This window comes from Lissotriton vulgaris, chromosome 9 (genome assembly GCF_964263255.1).
Source record: "Lissotriton vulgaris chromosome 9, aLisVul1.2, whole genome shotgun sequence".
In the NCBI taxonomy this organism is placed as follows: domain Eukaryota; kingdom Metazoa; phylum Chordata; class Amphibia; order Caudata; family Salamandridae; genus Lissotriton; species Lissotriton vulgaris.
In genome coordinates, this window is record NC_141697.1 from 86,760,387 (window position 1) to 86,775,985 (window position 15,599).

General features: G+C 43.5%; 1 protein-coding gene across 3 annotated transcripts in view; it reads left to right on the forward strand.

Annotated features, from left to right (window-relative positions):
- FUT8 (fucosyltransferase 8) overlaps positions 1-15,599 on the forward strand; it is an 811,602-nt gene that overhangs the window by 562,706 nt on the left and 233,297 nt on the right. For all 3 annotated transcript variants that reach the window (XM_086937112.1, XM_086937110.1, XM_086937111.1), the window contains one exon: positions 8,824-9,061. In XM_086937112.1, the coding sequence (XP_086793238.1) occupies positions 8,824-9,061 (238 nt within the window). The remainder of the gene's footprint in view (positions 1-8,823; positions 9,062-15,599) is intronic.

A 15,599-nucleotide genomic window follows, 5' to 3' on the forward strand; every position in this document is an offset into this window, starting at 1 on the left:
TAGAATTTAGACAATTGTGTTCCTAGGTATATAAAATGATTTAAACACAATTTTACTTAGGCTTTTTGATGCATACTGTTGTCTTATTTCAACCGGTGTATCCTTAGTTTGGAGATGCTCGTGTTCTTTCTTTGCCGTTTACATTTTCCACGCAACCCTTCCTATCCACTGATTGTTTTAATTTATTTTGATGCCAGTCTTCTTCTGTAATACAATTCAGTATCCAAATTATAAAAATTGTAATTGGAGTTGCCAGACATCAAACATTAAAGATTAAGAACAAGAGAATCACTAAACTTTTTGAGATTGAACCATTTAAATATGGGTGGAATAAAATTAAGATGTATTGTTACTTGTTAAGGAAATAAAGTTATTATGGATTGTATCATTTTCGCCCCCTTCCCCAAATGAGCTTACAAGTGTTTACTAGCTTTCTGGTGGTGTACTCTATTTAATCTCATCTAAGAGCACCAGAATTCAAAATGTGTCAGGTTTATCTTCCATTATTTCATATTAAAATGTGGTATGATTCCTCCTGCAAGAGAACAGAAAGTAACGTCACCCAAGATGTTGGCTTTAGTGTGGTATACTATATCTAACAAATGAAGGCAAACCATACAGCATTTTGTGTAGCGATAAAGGACATGTCCACCATGACTGTATAGTCACAGCATGTGCTGCAGTTGAAAAGTGTACTTTTGCAACTGGAAATCTAAAAAATTTCTGGATAGCTGTTCGCTAGGAATTAACTGTATGGGGGTCACCATTGCCCTCGGATGCAGACGTTTGTGTGGAAGGCACATGCAGTCAACCCTTGTAGGTAATACTGGTCTATTGATTTTTGTCTGTATAACTTGTGTCAACCCGTAGTTATTCGCACAATTTTTTTTTTTTTGTTAAAATGAACTAGGAAAAAAATGGTTTCTTTTTTCCAAGCAATACATTTACTTGTACCAGATGCAATGATCCGCCCTTGTAACATTTTGGGTTAAAGGCATCCATCTTGCACCCCTTGAACTGCAGCAAATAAACCAAGGATATGTGTGAGGATTGGCAATGATACTCCTTTATTTTCATTAAGTCCAAAAGGAATTTGACATATATCCATTATTACCAAAGGTCTTCGTAACGAGTTATATACAATCTGGATATTTCGCAAACTTGCGCTGAATGAGATAGAGTGCACTGTCTCTTTCAGCCGAATAATCGTAAATACAGATGTCCTGCACTATTGGCTAGCTTAAGTTAAATATCAAAGTAGCGGTTAAAATAGATTTATTTATTTAAAACATTTTATATAGCGCGAACATGACCCATGAGGGTATCAGAGGGCTTTACAAATGGTCAAGAAAGCAGAAACAAGTAGAGTAAACAACAACAAAATTGAGAATGTTACAGGATATACTAGCTCCCAAGTTGAGGGAAGAGCACAACTCGAGGTCCAAACTGATAAATCAGCAAATAAGATTATAACGACGTGTAATTACTTTCTTATTTAGTGGGTACAAACCAACAAGATAGTTTACTGTTGTTTAATATTTTACTGGCAGCATCGGCCATGTTAATTAAAGATAAAATATTTCCTGTGTAAGACAGCGCTTGTGACTGTGAATGTGTATCTTTGTAATTTGCATCTGTCTTTTTTGGGAAACTTAATGTTTTTCGCAAAATGGCTCCTCCGTTGCTCTATCCAACAATCTGTTCCTGAAAGGATATTTTGAATTTGGCAGCTCCTGTAAACCAGCACCACCTGCTCGGCGAGGATGACTTCATGTTATTCTTTATTGATTTTAACAAATGCCTGAAAAGCAATCAGTGGCTGCCTGAGAGATTTAAGTGCTACAGTGCTGTTTACTACTGCAGTTTTTAATGTTTGTGTAATTAAACTTTGCCTCATAAATCGTATCTACAGTTGAAAATTATTCTGAAACATGGATTCAGAAATTGTTAAAACGTTGCAGTTTTACATCTAGAGAGGGTCGTAATTTACCCACTGATTCAGACAAATTTAGAGGCTACTTTTGTAACAACATCTTTATTGAGGTTTATTTTAACATGGGCAGTACAATACACGGGCTCGGTTAAAGATAATAAGCACCCACAAATGCAAATTGAATTTAGTGGTGTAAAGTAATGGGAAGAAAGGAAAAGCAAACTGAAACCAAGCGTGAAAATAGAGGGATTGGGTATGTCTTTCAAGGAGTGCTTAATTTGAGCCAGTGCTTTCTGGTGCTCAGCACCGGCACCTAATACTCAGCACCGGCGATTTAACACTAATTAAGGACATACTCATCTGGAAGGCATGTGATTTTCTCCAGAATCACAAGATGTTGAGCAATGCCGAGACTCGAACCCGGTTCCCCAGCTCCGCAATCAACAGCTCTAGCCATTAGCCAAGTCCTCTCCAGAATAATAAGTGCCGGGGCTCTAGTCAGCAGGCAGTTTGCACCAGCACATTTCTCCTGTTAGCGCTGTCTCCTGAGGCATGCCCTGGCACTTTTATTTGACAAATTAACCACTGATTTCAAGCCTTAGAGTATTCGAGGATCTGCGTCCTGTGTGCCAAGTGGTGCACAGTAGGGCCCAGGAGATGTACTCTATTTCTCTATGCCCTTTTACAAAGGACAGCAGTGGTGGACCAGTCTCTATTCGATTGCCATGGTTGTCGTAGTCAGAATTGGTGGTCACTCGGTAAAGGGCTCGGGACATGTGAGGCTGGCTAAGACAGGCCTTCTTCAGATTCCACTGTCCTTCAGAAGCCCAAATTCTGCAGGTCGCAGGTTTGAATCCCAGAAACGCGACTCTGCATTATCATAGGTTCAGGCTTGATAAAATGAGTACCAATTTCGATTGGCAATAAAATGGATATTTAAAAAAGTCTATGTAAAGTGCTTTGGCAAAAGTATTACATGTATCTATGTGGTATTTGAATAAAGCAAACTATCCAAAAAGGCTGCCGAGCACTGTACAAAGTGAAAGACCTACATTAAATCAGTGAGTGATTGATTGGAGGGGAGGCTGGCTTCTGGGAGTCGAGCTGGTGTTCTTTAAAGAGGGGTGTCTTCAGCTGTTTCTTGATTGGAAAGAGAGTTGTGGGAGTCCTCATAGAAACAGAGTTGTAATTCCAGACCCTGGATGAATAAATGGAGAAGACCTATTGCATCGTTTTTTTTTTGCACTTCACCACCACCAGTGTGATTGTTTCCTAACTGGGCGTTTGCTGAAAGTCACCAGAGATTGTTTGCATGTTAGACAGCTAAGCAGGGTGCAGTTTGGGATGTCTTTGTTGATAAAGCAGCTGTTTTGAAGATTGTTCAGGCTGGCAAGGAGAGCCAGTGTAGTTTCATCAGTGGTGTGATGTGGTGCTATTTCGAAAGTGTGCTGTGGCACGTAGGATGCCCTTGGGGAAGGGGGCCAATGTGGATTTTGGGAGGAAAGCAGGGCTTTTCCTCCACCTTGATTTAAGAAGCACGATGGATTGAACAGCATTTTTTATGTCACTTTTTAGGAGGAATATTTTCATTTTCTTCAGTAGAAAGAGCCAGTACCTTGCCTTCTTGATTTTCTTGGTGATGTGTTCCTTGAATGTGAGGTTGGTCTGCAGGGTGCAATTCTGTGGCTTGCTATTGGGTGAAGGGCGGGATATGAATCAATCAGGGTTGCTTCGTAGAGCTAGATCTGACTAGATGTTTGTTGTTCTGGGCAATTGAAGTAATTCTGTCTTGGTGAGGGTGAACCTCCGGTTTCTGCTGAAGATCCAGATCCACAGTAGGTGCAAGCACTGTTTGACGCCTATCGTCTGGAGCAGAGGGGACAATCAAGTGGAGGTGTCTGCCATTGGCATATTGATTAGTTTTGATGCTGTTATCATTGAGTAGAGTTCCAAGGGGTTCCCGTTAGAGGTTGATGATCATGGGGGGGGGGGGGGCAAAATAGAACTCTTTGGGACTTTGCAGGTGATTCAAAGCTTCTGGGACCCAGAGGTGTCAGATAAACGAACATATGTTGTATGGTTTTTAAGGAGGAGAACTAGTTAAGGACATTGCCAGACCCATACAAGCTACAGATTATCAGTATGCTCCAAATCTGGGATGGTTCTCGCATTGCTTGAACTCTGTTGGACACTGCTAGTCTAAAGTAATTCATAGAATTACTGTCCATCTCAGTTGTACTCATTACAGTAAAGTTGTAAGGATGTAAGAGTGAGACACTCCAGCCTGCTTTCAGATCTACAGCCGCCAGGTCTGGGACAGTCTGACACCTGAAGCAAACATATTCAGTATCTATTTTGACCAAGAAATAAGGACACCAAAACAAAACAGAACATCAATGCTTTGCTGCGCTTTGATTTGTGATCCTCTTCCCCACCCACCAATCAGCCCCTCTCCAGTTAGTGCATTGTAGCCAAGGCCACATTTCTCCTACTTTTATTTTTGCACTTGAACCACTAAATATGAAGGGATTTAGCAGAATTAAGTCTGTATTGGAATTGCATTTATATAGCACTAGCTACCCCATATGAGTGTCAAATCGTTTTTTCGGCAAGTAGCACCCTACTCCAGTGGCTATAAATAATTAGTGGTGAATTTGTATAGTGAAATATAAAAGTAATTTGAGTGGTAGATATGTTAGTCAATTATGTGGATTGGGAAGGATAGTGGAGGGATAGAAGGCTGTGACCCAATCACGCCTAGTCCATGCCTGTATCAAGCGACCGGCCCTTCGGTAACCTCATCTGCTTGTTGTTCTTGACTGAACCTGCCTGCTTATCAGTGTGCAGCAGCCTGTGTTGTGCTGTGAGTAATAGAAATGAGCAAATGAAGGGATGCTGGAGCAAGAGATCCTGAAATTAGTTGATAGTCAGCTCAATTGTATGACTTAATAGGTGTGAAATTCTCATTTTGTTCGAGAATCACAATTGTAAATGACACTGTGGTGAGAGAAAGAATGTTTACGCTCTTGCCTGACAGACTTACTCTTTTTGAAGACTTTTGCTGCCACAGATTTATTGGGAAGGCTTCGAGTCCATCAATAATTTAGCAGTCTGCATTGTCTTCAGATCCCCGCTAAATACATTCATTGTGTTCAGTGAGCTGACATCAAGAAAACAAAAATGAACTGTGTAAAGCAGTTAATGCGCATACACTGCTAGAAAATGTGTTCCCGCTGAGATGGGAGTACACCTCTAGCATTCAGAAGCTAGCTTGATAGAATTATTCTTGAGTTCACCGGCTCCTTGGTGATTTTTTACTGCGATTGTAGCAAATTAGTATGGATCCAAGAGAAGTGCATTTAGCAAATTATCTTATCTTCCCCTTCAAGCATCACCTTGTTGTTCGTGCCCTCTTTGTTCCTTGCCCTCTTTGTTCCTTGCTGCATCTGAACAGACAACCCGCCCTGACTTCGGGCTGAACATTTACCCCTCTACACACTCCACTAGCCAGCTCTAACCGCTGCCACCCTACTGAGACAGCCCAGCTCCTGCACTACTGGGCCTATCCATGCCTACCAATTGCTGCCATCCTCTGCCTCCCTGACACCCCTTCCATCATGAATCACCTTCCATCTACTGGCATCTCATCTTGCACTGTTGCATAGACTACTTGGAATTGGTTGCACCAAATAAGTTCATATGCAAACTTTTTAGGTGAATGTCCTACTTGCTCCTATAGTATTGTTCTCTTGCTAAGGTATTCTGAATGGAAACTCCATTGATTTGTATTTATAATGACTACATAAATTGGAAATTACAACACAGTTAATGAATGACCACATAATTTACACACTGCCAAAAGAAGTGTTTCTTCTGAGAGCCTTTAGAGCACAGAATATGGAAGAGGACGGGAAGAAGGGAGCTAGGAGTCCAGGCTTTGGTTGGCTTGAGGTTTTTCCTGAAGCTGGCACGCTTCGGGATACCTCTCGGATGATGGTTCGAAGTGATCGTAATCACAAACCTTCATTCCTGAATGTTTTGTCACCATGTTGTATCTTTCTTGTGATTGGTTGAGGGCACTTAAATGTAGAGGTAGGTGATGTTAATGGATGACTTCAGATAGTTCAAATTGTGTTCCCCACTATGAGTCTCAAGTCCAGCAAATGATTTGGAAGTCTGTGCTACCAGAAAATGGTCGTCGGTGCAGGTCTGCAGTGAGATAGCAATGCAAGCCCTACCGTTGACTCTGTAGAGGCTTTGTGCTGCCTGCTTTTACACCATTTTCATACAGCTCATATATGTAAGGTGAGGTTGTAGTCAGACAGGTGCACCTCTTAATTTATTTAGCTACTTTAGAGAATAGTGCCCATTCTCCTCATGTTTGTTTGTTGCAGTTGTACACTAAAGTGACCTTGCAGCCTTTGTAGCCTTACATGTAAAAGATTGGCAAAGCCAGGATGCTGCTTTAATGTATTAAAAGGGAGAGGTGTGAAGGTGGAGGAGAGGATAAACAGAGGCAGGGGGTTAAGAAGAGTGTGACAATGGTCCTGCAGCAAGTGAAACGGGGCAATAGAATCTAAAAGCCTCCAGCGCCCTCCAAGGTAATTATGCACTTTCTAAGTTTACAAATCATTCATCCAGGAGGAGGCAGGCATTTGAGTGCAGAAGAGGCACACATAAACACATTAAAACCTAGGTTGGAAGCAGGCCTGTGAATGCAGCATCTCCCAGATTAGAAGATCTTTACTGGTAACTGTAAGTAATGTAACTATGTAACACTGTTCTGAAACAATGTCCATTCTCATATAAAGCGCTCTGATACTTCCAGGTCTAGTCAGCGCTATATAAAACTTTTCAAATAAATAAATAAATAAGGTTGGGGCCAACAGTAGAATGTAGGTGCTACAGGAGATGGAGGAAATGTGGAGAACTTGGGTGGGGCCGTACAGCTTAGCAACCAGTCAATATGGCTGGGGAGCCTGCAACTTCCAACCGGCTGTGCCATGCTAGGGTGGTGTATAGGCACACAGGATTCAGGTATAGAACTCTGATGCATTTTTGACCCCATCACAATGCTGAAATAGTCAGCTTTGCGTCTTTGTGCACAATCAGCCCACTACTCCTGGAAAGCCCAGTCACTGTGGAAGGTAGCTGCCAGCCTTTTCCCCACAGATTGTATATTAACGTAGGACACAGTAACTTGTTTTCCCATTGAAGTGGAAAGCATGCACAGCCCTAGTATTTTTAGGTCTCGCCTAGCGATGCAGCACGTGCGTTGCTCGCCTTGGCATGACCTATATTCGTCGGTTTGGTGGCCGAAGGGGGACAGGGATGTGCACGCTCACGGCGCCCGGACAGACCATGTGTACGCTCACGCCCGTGTCTTTTCTCTTTCAGCGTGCTCCTGGACAGCCCATGTGCACGCTCACGGCCGTGTCTTTTCTCTCTCAGTGTGCGCCTGGACAGCCCATGTGCACGCTCACGGCAACTCTTTCAGCGTGCGCCTGGATAGGCGAGGTGCACACTCACCGCGTCTCTTTCAGCGCGCACGCCCTCAGAGACCTGGGGCATGCAGAGGTATTTTTAATTGACCGACTGACCCCTAATATGTTTAAAGCGTACACGTTGTAGCCTATGGGCGCAATTCTTAACCATATAATGAAAATGAAAAAGAATTCCCAATCCTCAGTTATTACATATTAAATTCTGGTATTTGTAGTTCTGACTTTTAAATTAGCTGCAAGTGGTAGGGTGAGAAGCGATGTGGAAAGGCAGGGCATTGCTGGCCACAGACAATCAACCCTTGCAAGGAAGCATTGGTCTTTTAGGATCGTATTTCGCTTCACAAGTCCTGCATTACAGTTTGTTTTAAAGTTATTGAAAGGATGGCTCCTGGAGACGGATATTAAATAAGTGGGTAGCATGCTATGCAATTCTGTAAGGACCAGGAGCCTTACACTGGCCAACGGAAGCAGTACTTGGTCCCAGCTCCACGGCATGCTGAAGACTGAACTCGAAGTCCAGGAGAAGACTGAGACGAGGAGGAGGTGCCTACCAATAGGAAGCAAGCAAATGATTCCCTGTTAGTAATATGAAAGTCAATGAAAAATTTTTATTAAAAAAAAAAAATCTGCCCTCCGTGTCACAAGCTAATAATAATAGTTGCTATGTTATGTTTTTTGTGTTTTTGTAAAGTGCTGCTAATCAGTGTACAGTGGCCTCAGTGCTTTGGGGTACGGGCACATGTCGTAGGGAGCAGCACTTTACCCTACATTTGCTAGAACTTGTGGTGGGAACCAGTTGATCACCTGACGTTGCTCAGAGCCTGGAGATATACGGTGTTGAATATGTCCCCAACTGTGATCCGGCTGTTTAGAATCTTAGGAATCCTTTGAGGGACTTTTCCTGAAACTGCTGAACACATGCCCGGTTGGTCTACAAATTTCCCCTTTCCCTCAACTCACTGTTCGAGTAAACTTGGTGCAGAATTGTGAAACTGAAATAAAGTGCGACTGGTCCCAGTGGCATCGCTTCTGGGAATACTTTGAAGCAAGGGAGAGCATGTGCAGGAACAATGCCTTCTTTCACAAGCAGTCCAGAATTACCACCTGCACCTTCAGATGGTAACGGGTAACAGCAGTGGGCATGCCACACTGAGTGAACCAGCGAACGCAGTTGCCTTCTTTCTTTCTTCATAATCTACACTTTGTTACTACTCTGTACTACATACTACACTGAATGACTGCATTGTGTTTTAACCCACCTAAGCTTGTGTGTGTGTTTATGCGTATTATTTAATATGGTAATTAGACAGTCTTAAATAAGCTGGTTTGCAAATTCTGCTGCAGGGGCATAAAAATGACTAAAATATAGCTTTTTCCCTCTCTCAGAACCCCAAGGATTGTAGCAAAGCCAAGAAGCTGGTCTGCAACATCAACAAAGGCTGTGGTTATGGATGTCAGCTTCATCATGTTGTCTACTGCTTCATGATCGCGTTCGGTACCCAACGAACACTAATTCTGGAGTCTCAGAGCTGGCGGTACGCCACAGGTGGCTGGGAGACCGTCTTTAAACCCGTCAGCGAGACTTGCACCGACAGATCTGGAACCTCCACTGGACACTGGTCAGGTAAGAAAATCATGTTGTGTCTACTTACACAGCTTCGTCCCAAATTGCACCTTGTATTTGCCCAAAGGTGACTTCGGTAAACTTTGTTGTTCCTTAGTCGGTCATCATAATTATTTTTTTTTATTTAATGTTGATGGTATTTTTTTTTAATATAGTATTGAGCCTGTTTGCAGGTCCCCTGTGAAGATGTGGTAAAAATCTGTAGATAAAATCATGCATGTTTAGTACCACATCTAACAGCGAGAATGTTCTCCTTTAGGGTGCCTGGTGCCTGTTTCTCTTTTCTCGCCCCGTCCACCTGGAACTCCTTTCCTCTTCCAATCCGGCTTACACCTGACTATCCTACTTTCCGCAAATCCTTGAAAACTTACCTGTTTCGTCTTGCTCATGACTAGCTGCTTCTACTTCCCTGTGCACTTTCCCCGCTGGTCTTTGAGCGCCAAGAAACCAATTGGTGTATGTGCGCGGTACTAAATACCTTTAACATAACAACAACATAACATAACATAGGGAGTTACCAACACTGACACAGTGGAAAGGTGGGCTAGAACAAATTTGGGTTGCCCTGAAGCTCAGAAAGTAGGAGCCAAAGATGTAAAGGAGGTATATTACAGTGGGAGGAGCCATGTCCACATAGCTTTATGGCTCCAAAGCATTTGCATCGCCATCTGGAAATAAATGCCTGTTTTCTATGGTCATCGTTTGGTTTCTCATTGACTGTGATTGTCATTGGGTTGGAAATGTACCTGAGTGGTTCAATGCTAGCCTTATGAAAAAGGCATAAGATTTTGAATCAATTTTCTTGTTTTTAGGTAGCAAGTAAAGTGATGTTCTCAGAGTTGGGTTCTTGCCTTATTAGCAAAACCCTGCAGGCTGATAACTTCTATACATTTCTATTTTGCTGAAAGGAAACTGATTGATTTTGGATTGAAATAAATCAATTTCTGACAAAACAAGTTGATTAACGATAAATTGCTTTGTAATCACAACTCCCCAACACACAGTTTCAAAATCTTCATTCTTCGAAGCAAGTGGAGATCTTGGAAGCAAGTGCCGATGATTCGCGGTAGGGTGATTTGGGATATTTGGGGGACTACGGTGCTTGTTGATGAATTGGTGTGGGAGTCCGAAGATAAAAAAGTGCCTAGCTCTGTGCCAATGGTCATATTGTATTGAAAACATTTCCCCCTTCTTGTTCTTGAGTAACATGCACTAAAGTAAGCTCCCATACAGATTTATTTCAGTTGGGGTGCACGGTTTTTATTTTGCCATTAATTGAGGCCAAATGATTCTGCCATTGTTTTTAAACATAGGATTTGTGTTTGTGTTTTTGTAGCTAGCCTAGCTGGGGGTATCTTACCTAAGGGAGAACCACATAAGAGTCAAGGTCCAGTGCATCTAGAGACACTGGAGTGAAGTTGAGTTTTTCCCTTTTGTACTGCCCTGGAGATGGTGGGATGCTCTTTATCGATTCTGAGGGGTACTTCTTCAGGCTCCCAAAGAAGGCTTGTGTCATCAGATTTTGTCCGCATCTGGGCACCTCATTTTGCACCTCAGGCTTCCTCCTTCGCTTTTGCGAATGGTGAAAGGCCACAATCATCCTGCTGCCCTAGACTGTATCCCTTGCCTTCCTCGCCTTCCTTTGATGCTTCATTGCTCCAGTATTTGGGCTCATTTATCCTCCTGAGATGTTATTGTAAATCTATCTGCATCTTTGTGTCCTCGCCTGTACAGCGCTTTGATGGCCCCTGAAGATATGTTTTTGGTTTTTTTTACTTATTTTTATTAAACATTTTTATATAGTGATTACAGTCATCACGCCTGTTGGGGGCAGCACCCGAATCTGGCCCTGAACGTTAGTACAATGCTATGGCAGTGCTTACCCATGAGCTGGTATGGTTTGAAAGAATGTGGTTAATCAGGTCGGAAAAGGACAGCAAAGTAGGAAAGGTAAGGAGAGAGGGATAGGATAGCCCCAAAGAGAGGTATACATTCATGGCACGGCCCATAGGGAACGATAGGTCAGACCACATATCAGTTGTCCCCGGCTCAGGCTCCTTTGGAGGTCTTAACAATAGCCTCCCCCGTCTTCGTGATTTTAGGGCGTCTCGATTATGGGGGCTTGTATGGGTCTAGGGACCTGTCTAAAGTCTCCCACAGCCCCCTGGGCGATGCCTTCCATGGGGAGTACTGTAGCGCTAAGCTGTCCCCTCCTCTGAGGTGAGTAATCCAGTTTAGCCATCCTTGGAGGTTGGTTTTGCTAGAGTCTTTCCAGTTGGTTAGCACCAGTTTGACAGCCGCAGTCAGTAGTAAGTCCATTAGCTCCTTGTCATTCTCAGAGTGGAGATCAGATCTCATAAATGCTGTGGTTAGGGAAGCGAAATCTCTCGTTGTTTTGATTTTGAACACATTGTCTATGAAGTCAAACGCCCCTCCCCAGATTGAAGTGAGAGTTGGACAGTGGAAGATGAGGTGTGCTAAGTCCCCCTTCTGTGTGTTGCAGTTCCAGCATAGGGAGTCTTCCCTGAGACCTAGCGTGTGTAGACGGTCTGGGGTCCATTAGGTCTTGTGTAGTAACCAGTATTTGGTTTGTGCGAGGATTGGGGTGATCTTGTTTTGTGTGGCTGAGGACCAAAGTGTTTTCCACTCCTGGTCCTTTAGTGGATTGTGTAGTTGTTTGTCTCAGTATTCGTTTGTTTTTTTGTTGAGCTTTTTGTTGTGCTTTTTGGGCGTAGAAGCTTGTAAATATGTGAGACTTAATGACCCAGTTTATTGATATTGGTTACTAAGCGAAAGATTGAGGGTTGGGTGCTGGTTAGTTTTGTCCTTGTCAGGGCTGTTTTTATCTTTAGGAATCTATAGAGGTCTAGGTTTTCTAGTTGGTGGTGTGTTTTCAGGTCTGCAAAAGTTATAGGGGCTGTCCCCTTCTCTAGTTGGTGTGGGAAGCTTATACCTTTTCTCTATCCATGATTCAAAGTTAACAATCTTTCCCTTATATTTGATGGTCTTGTTTGACCATAAGGACTCTGTCTTGGAACCCCTGATGCTAACCTCCATTCTCCTGTCTACTTTTAGGAGTGCTAACTTTGTGGTTTTAAATATCAGCTTAGAGGTGTGTGGGTATGTGTTTGTAGTAAGTTGGGCAATAAGGTCTAGATTGTTTAGAATGGCCTTCTCCACCTGTGGCCACACTGCAGTGTAGTCTGGTATCTGGGCCACCCACTGAGTGCCCAGCTTTGCTAGGAAGGCTAGTTGATAGGCTTTGAAGTCTGCCAGGTTAAGCCCTCCCTGAGCTTTCGGCAGCTTAAGCTTCTTAATACTGATTCTTTCTTTTTTGTCCCGCCAAAGAAATTTGGTGAGCATAATGTCGATTTTCCGATGGAAGTCGTCTGTGAGAAGGAGAGGTAGCATGCATGACAGGTAATTGATCATCGGCGTGATCATCACTTTTATCGTTTCTATGCGACCCCACCATGTGATGAATTTCGGGGACCAGGCCTCTAACAGGTTCTTGACCTTTTCTGTGAGGGCCTTCTCATTGTGCCTTAGGGTGTTGTACAGGTCGTTGCCGAAGTGTATGCCTTGCTATTTGATGTGTCCCGTCTGCCAAGTCAGACCAGAGTCACCCACAATGGATGTTTAATGGCTTTCATTCTGATGTTTCGTTGTTTAGTTTGTACCCTGAGAGTTTGGAGTATTGTGCTATTGTGGTCATAAGGGCCTTTATAGAGGGTTTTGGCTGTTCTGTTAAGATCAGGATATCGTCCGCGTATGTGGCTAATTTTACTATGGTCCCCCTGATTTCAACCCCTTTTATGTTCCTGTTAAAATTTATGTCTTGGATTAGGGGTTCTTGGGCCAGGAGAAAGAGTGTTGGTGATATTTGGCATCCTTGTCTGGTTCCCTGTTTCAGTCTGAATGTGTCCGAGAGAGAGCCATTGATAGCAATACGGGCTGAGGGGGCCTGGTAGAGTGCCATGGTCATCCTTATGTATGCCTCCCCCAGGTTGAAGGTCCTCATGCATTTCTCTAGGAAGGCCCACGAGACCTTATCAAAGGCCTTTTCTGCGTATAGTGCAATCGCCACCGCCGGTTCTTGTTTCGTGGACATTTGTTCAAGAATGTGGCAGAAAAGACGTGTGTTGTCGCTAGATATTCTGTTGCGCATAAAGCCGACTTGGGAGTAACTAATTCGTTTGGGCAGGACCGTGTTTAGTCTGACAGCTAGGATTTTGGCGTAGACTTTGTAGTCCACATTGATGAGAGGTATGGGTCTGTAGTTTTTTGGCAATGAGTGGTCCTTGCCCTCCCTAGGTATGACTATTATATTAGCCTCTGTCATGGATTGAGGGACCACCCCTGTGATTGCGGTCTGGTTGAAGACTCTTTTCATGGAGGGCATTAATTGTGATAGCAAGGCCTTATAGAAGTCCGCAGAGTAGCCGTCAGAGTAGCCCAAGGACCTTGGTTTTTTTGAGGGACTTGACTGCCCTTTCAATTTTTGCCTCGCTGATTTCCTGGCCTAGCTTTGCTGTTTCCTCGGGGTCTAGCTTGGGGAGCCCTAGTCTGTCTAGGTATCTAGTGCATGCCTATTGGTTAAGCGTCTGCTCCGAGTTATATAGCTCTGCGTAGAATTTTTGGAATGTGCAGAGAATATCTTTGTGTCTCGTGTAGGTTTTGTTATTCGAGTCTGTTATTGACTAGATCGCTACCTGGTTTCGTTTGTGCTTCAAATAGTTTGCTAAGAGTTTGCCTGCTCTGTTGGCTTTGCATAGGCTTCTTGCCTTGCACAAAAACAAGCAGGCTCATGACAGCCCTCACCTCAATGTGCCCTACGGAGATCGCAATCCCAATTTAACAGACAACATGTCTCTGGGAGGCGGAATGGCGAACCTGCCACCGCACCTCCGACAAGCAAGTGAAGGGGGAGGGAGGGCGGGGTAGGTGAAAGAGGGGGGGGGGGTTCGCTGTGATTTGTATATGCTCTATGTTCTATCTATTTTCGAATCTTTTCTTCTTTCCTAACCTTATACGTCACTGCACACAACGACGTACTCCACCTACAATCCGACTCAGTTCACTAGGGAGACACACCGAGAATCCAGTTCACAACCATCCCAGTAGAATACTGGGGGTTGGACACACTAAACCACCGCAACGCAATACATCAGATGGCAAGCAGTAAAGCCTTCACCCTGTCCGCAGACCTAAATATAGTTTCCCTCAATGTCTAGGGCCTAAACCACCCCATTAAGCGCAGGAAGATAGTGAACTATCTCGCAAAGACAAAGGGTTACATAATCCTGTTACAAGAAACAAAACTAGAAGAGGAGGACCTAAAACTTGTCAGAGCAAACTGGATAGCGCACACTGCCTGCTCGCCAGCTGACAAGAAAAAACGTGGAGTCCTGACCCTGGTATCCAAAAGATCAAAGATAAAGATAGATTCACAATCCCGGCATGAGGGGGTAGACTACTAATAACAAACTTAACAAGAGGGGAAGAAAGATTCCACGTGGCGAACATATATGGCCCCAATGCTGACGACCCCGAATTCTGGGAAAGCATAGCAGAAACACTAGACAAACTCTCCCTGGACGAACTCACGATTGTAGCCGGGGACCTCAACATACCACTCGATCACACTATAGACAGACAATCCTCCTGCCTGTACCCCCCCACGAAATCGCACACAGCTCTACAGAACATTTGCACCAAATTCAATCTCAAAGACTGGAGTCTACAACACCCAGACACTATAGACTACACTTTCTACTCCAACCCACACAACTCATACTCCAGGATAGATTATATTTTGATATCAGGGGCACACACGCACCTGATAGACCAAACAGATATTGCACCAAGACTTATCTCAGACCACTCAGCCATCAGCCTTAAACTAAGCGGCCACGACAGCGAAACGGCTCCTAGAAGATGGCACTTCAATTGTGAATTTTTATACAGGACAGTGGTCCCTAGTAAAAAAGGATTGTTAAGAGATAAATATAGACTAAATAGACACTATATTCTTTGTCCAGCCGGACAGTTTTATTTTCTGTTAAACAGTTCCAATAAAAGTTCTAATGTGATAACAGCAGGACACCAGCCGATGTCCAACTGACACACTAAGGAAAAGGTCAACAAGGAATTAGAGGCAACTCAGACAGTCTGTGTAGTACAATTCACAGTCAGACAATATTAATTGCACACTATTGCTGGCATCAAATAACACAATTCATACACATATAGTGTGACACGGTCGACGACGTTTCGAACCTATGACACTTATTGGAGGTTCATCTTCAGGACATTAGGTATATGCCTTCTATTTTTATACAAGGTCACAATTAACTTTTTCAGCCCTTACTGCAAGGCTGGAATGAAGGCCGATAGCCTTAGCTATGGCCCCTGGAGATATGTATTCGCTTTATAAGTACATTCCAAAAATAAACACGTTTTTCAATCTTTTCTGGACGGCAGGAGGGCTGGGCTCAGTCTGATTTCACAGAGGTTCTGTTCCAGATTCTGGGTGACT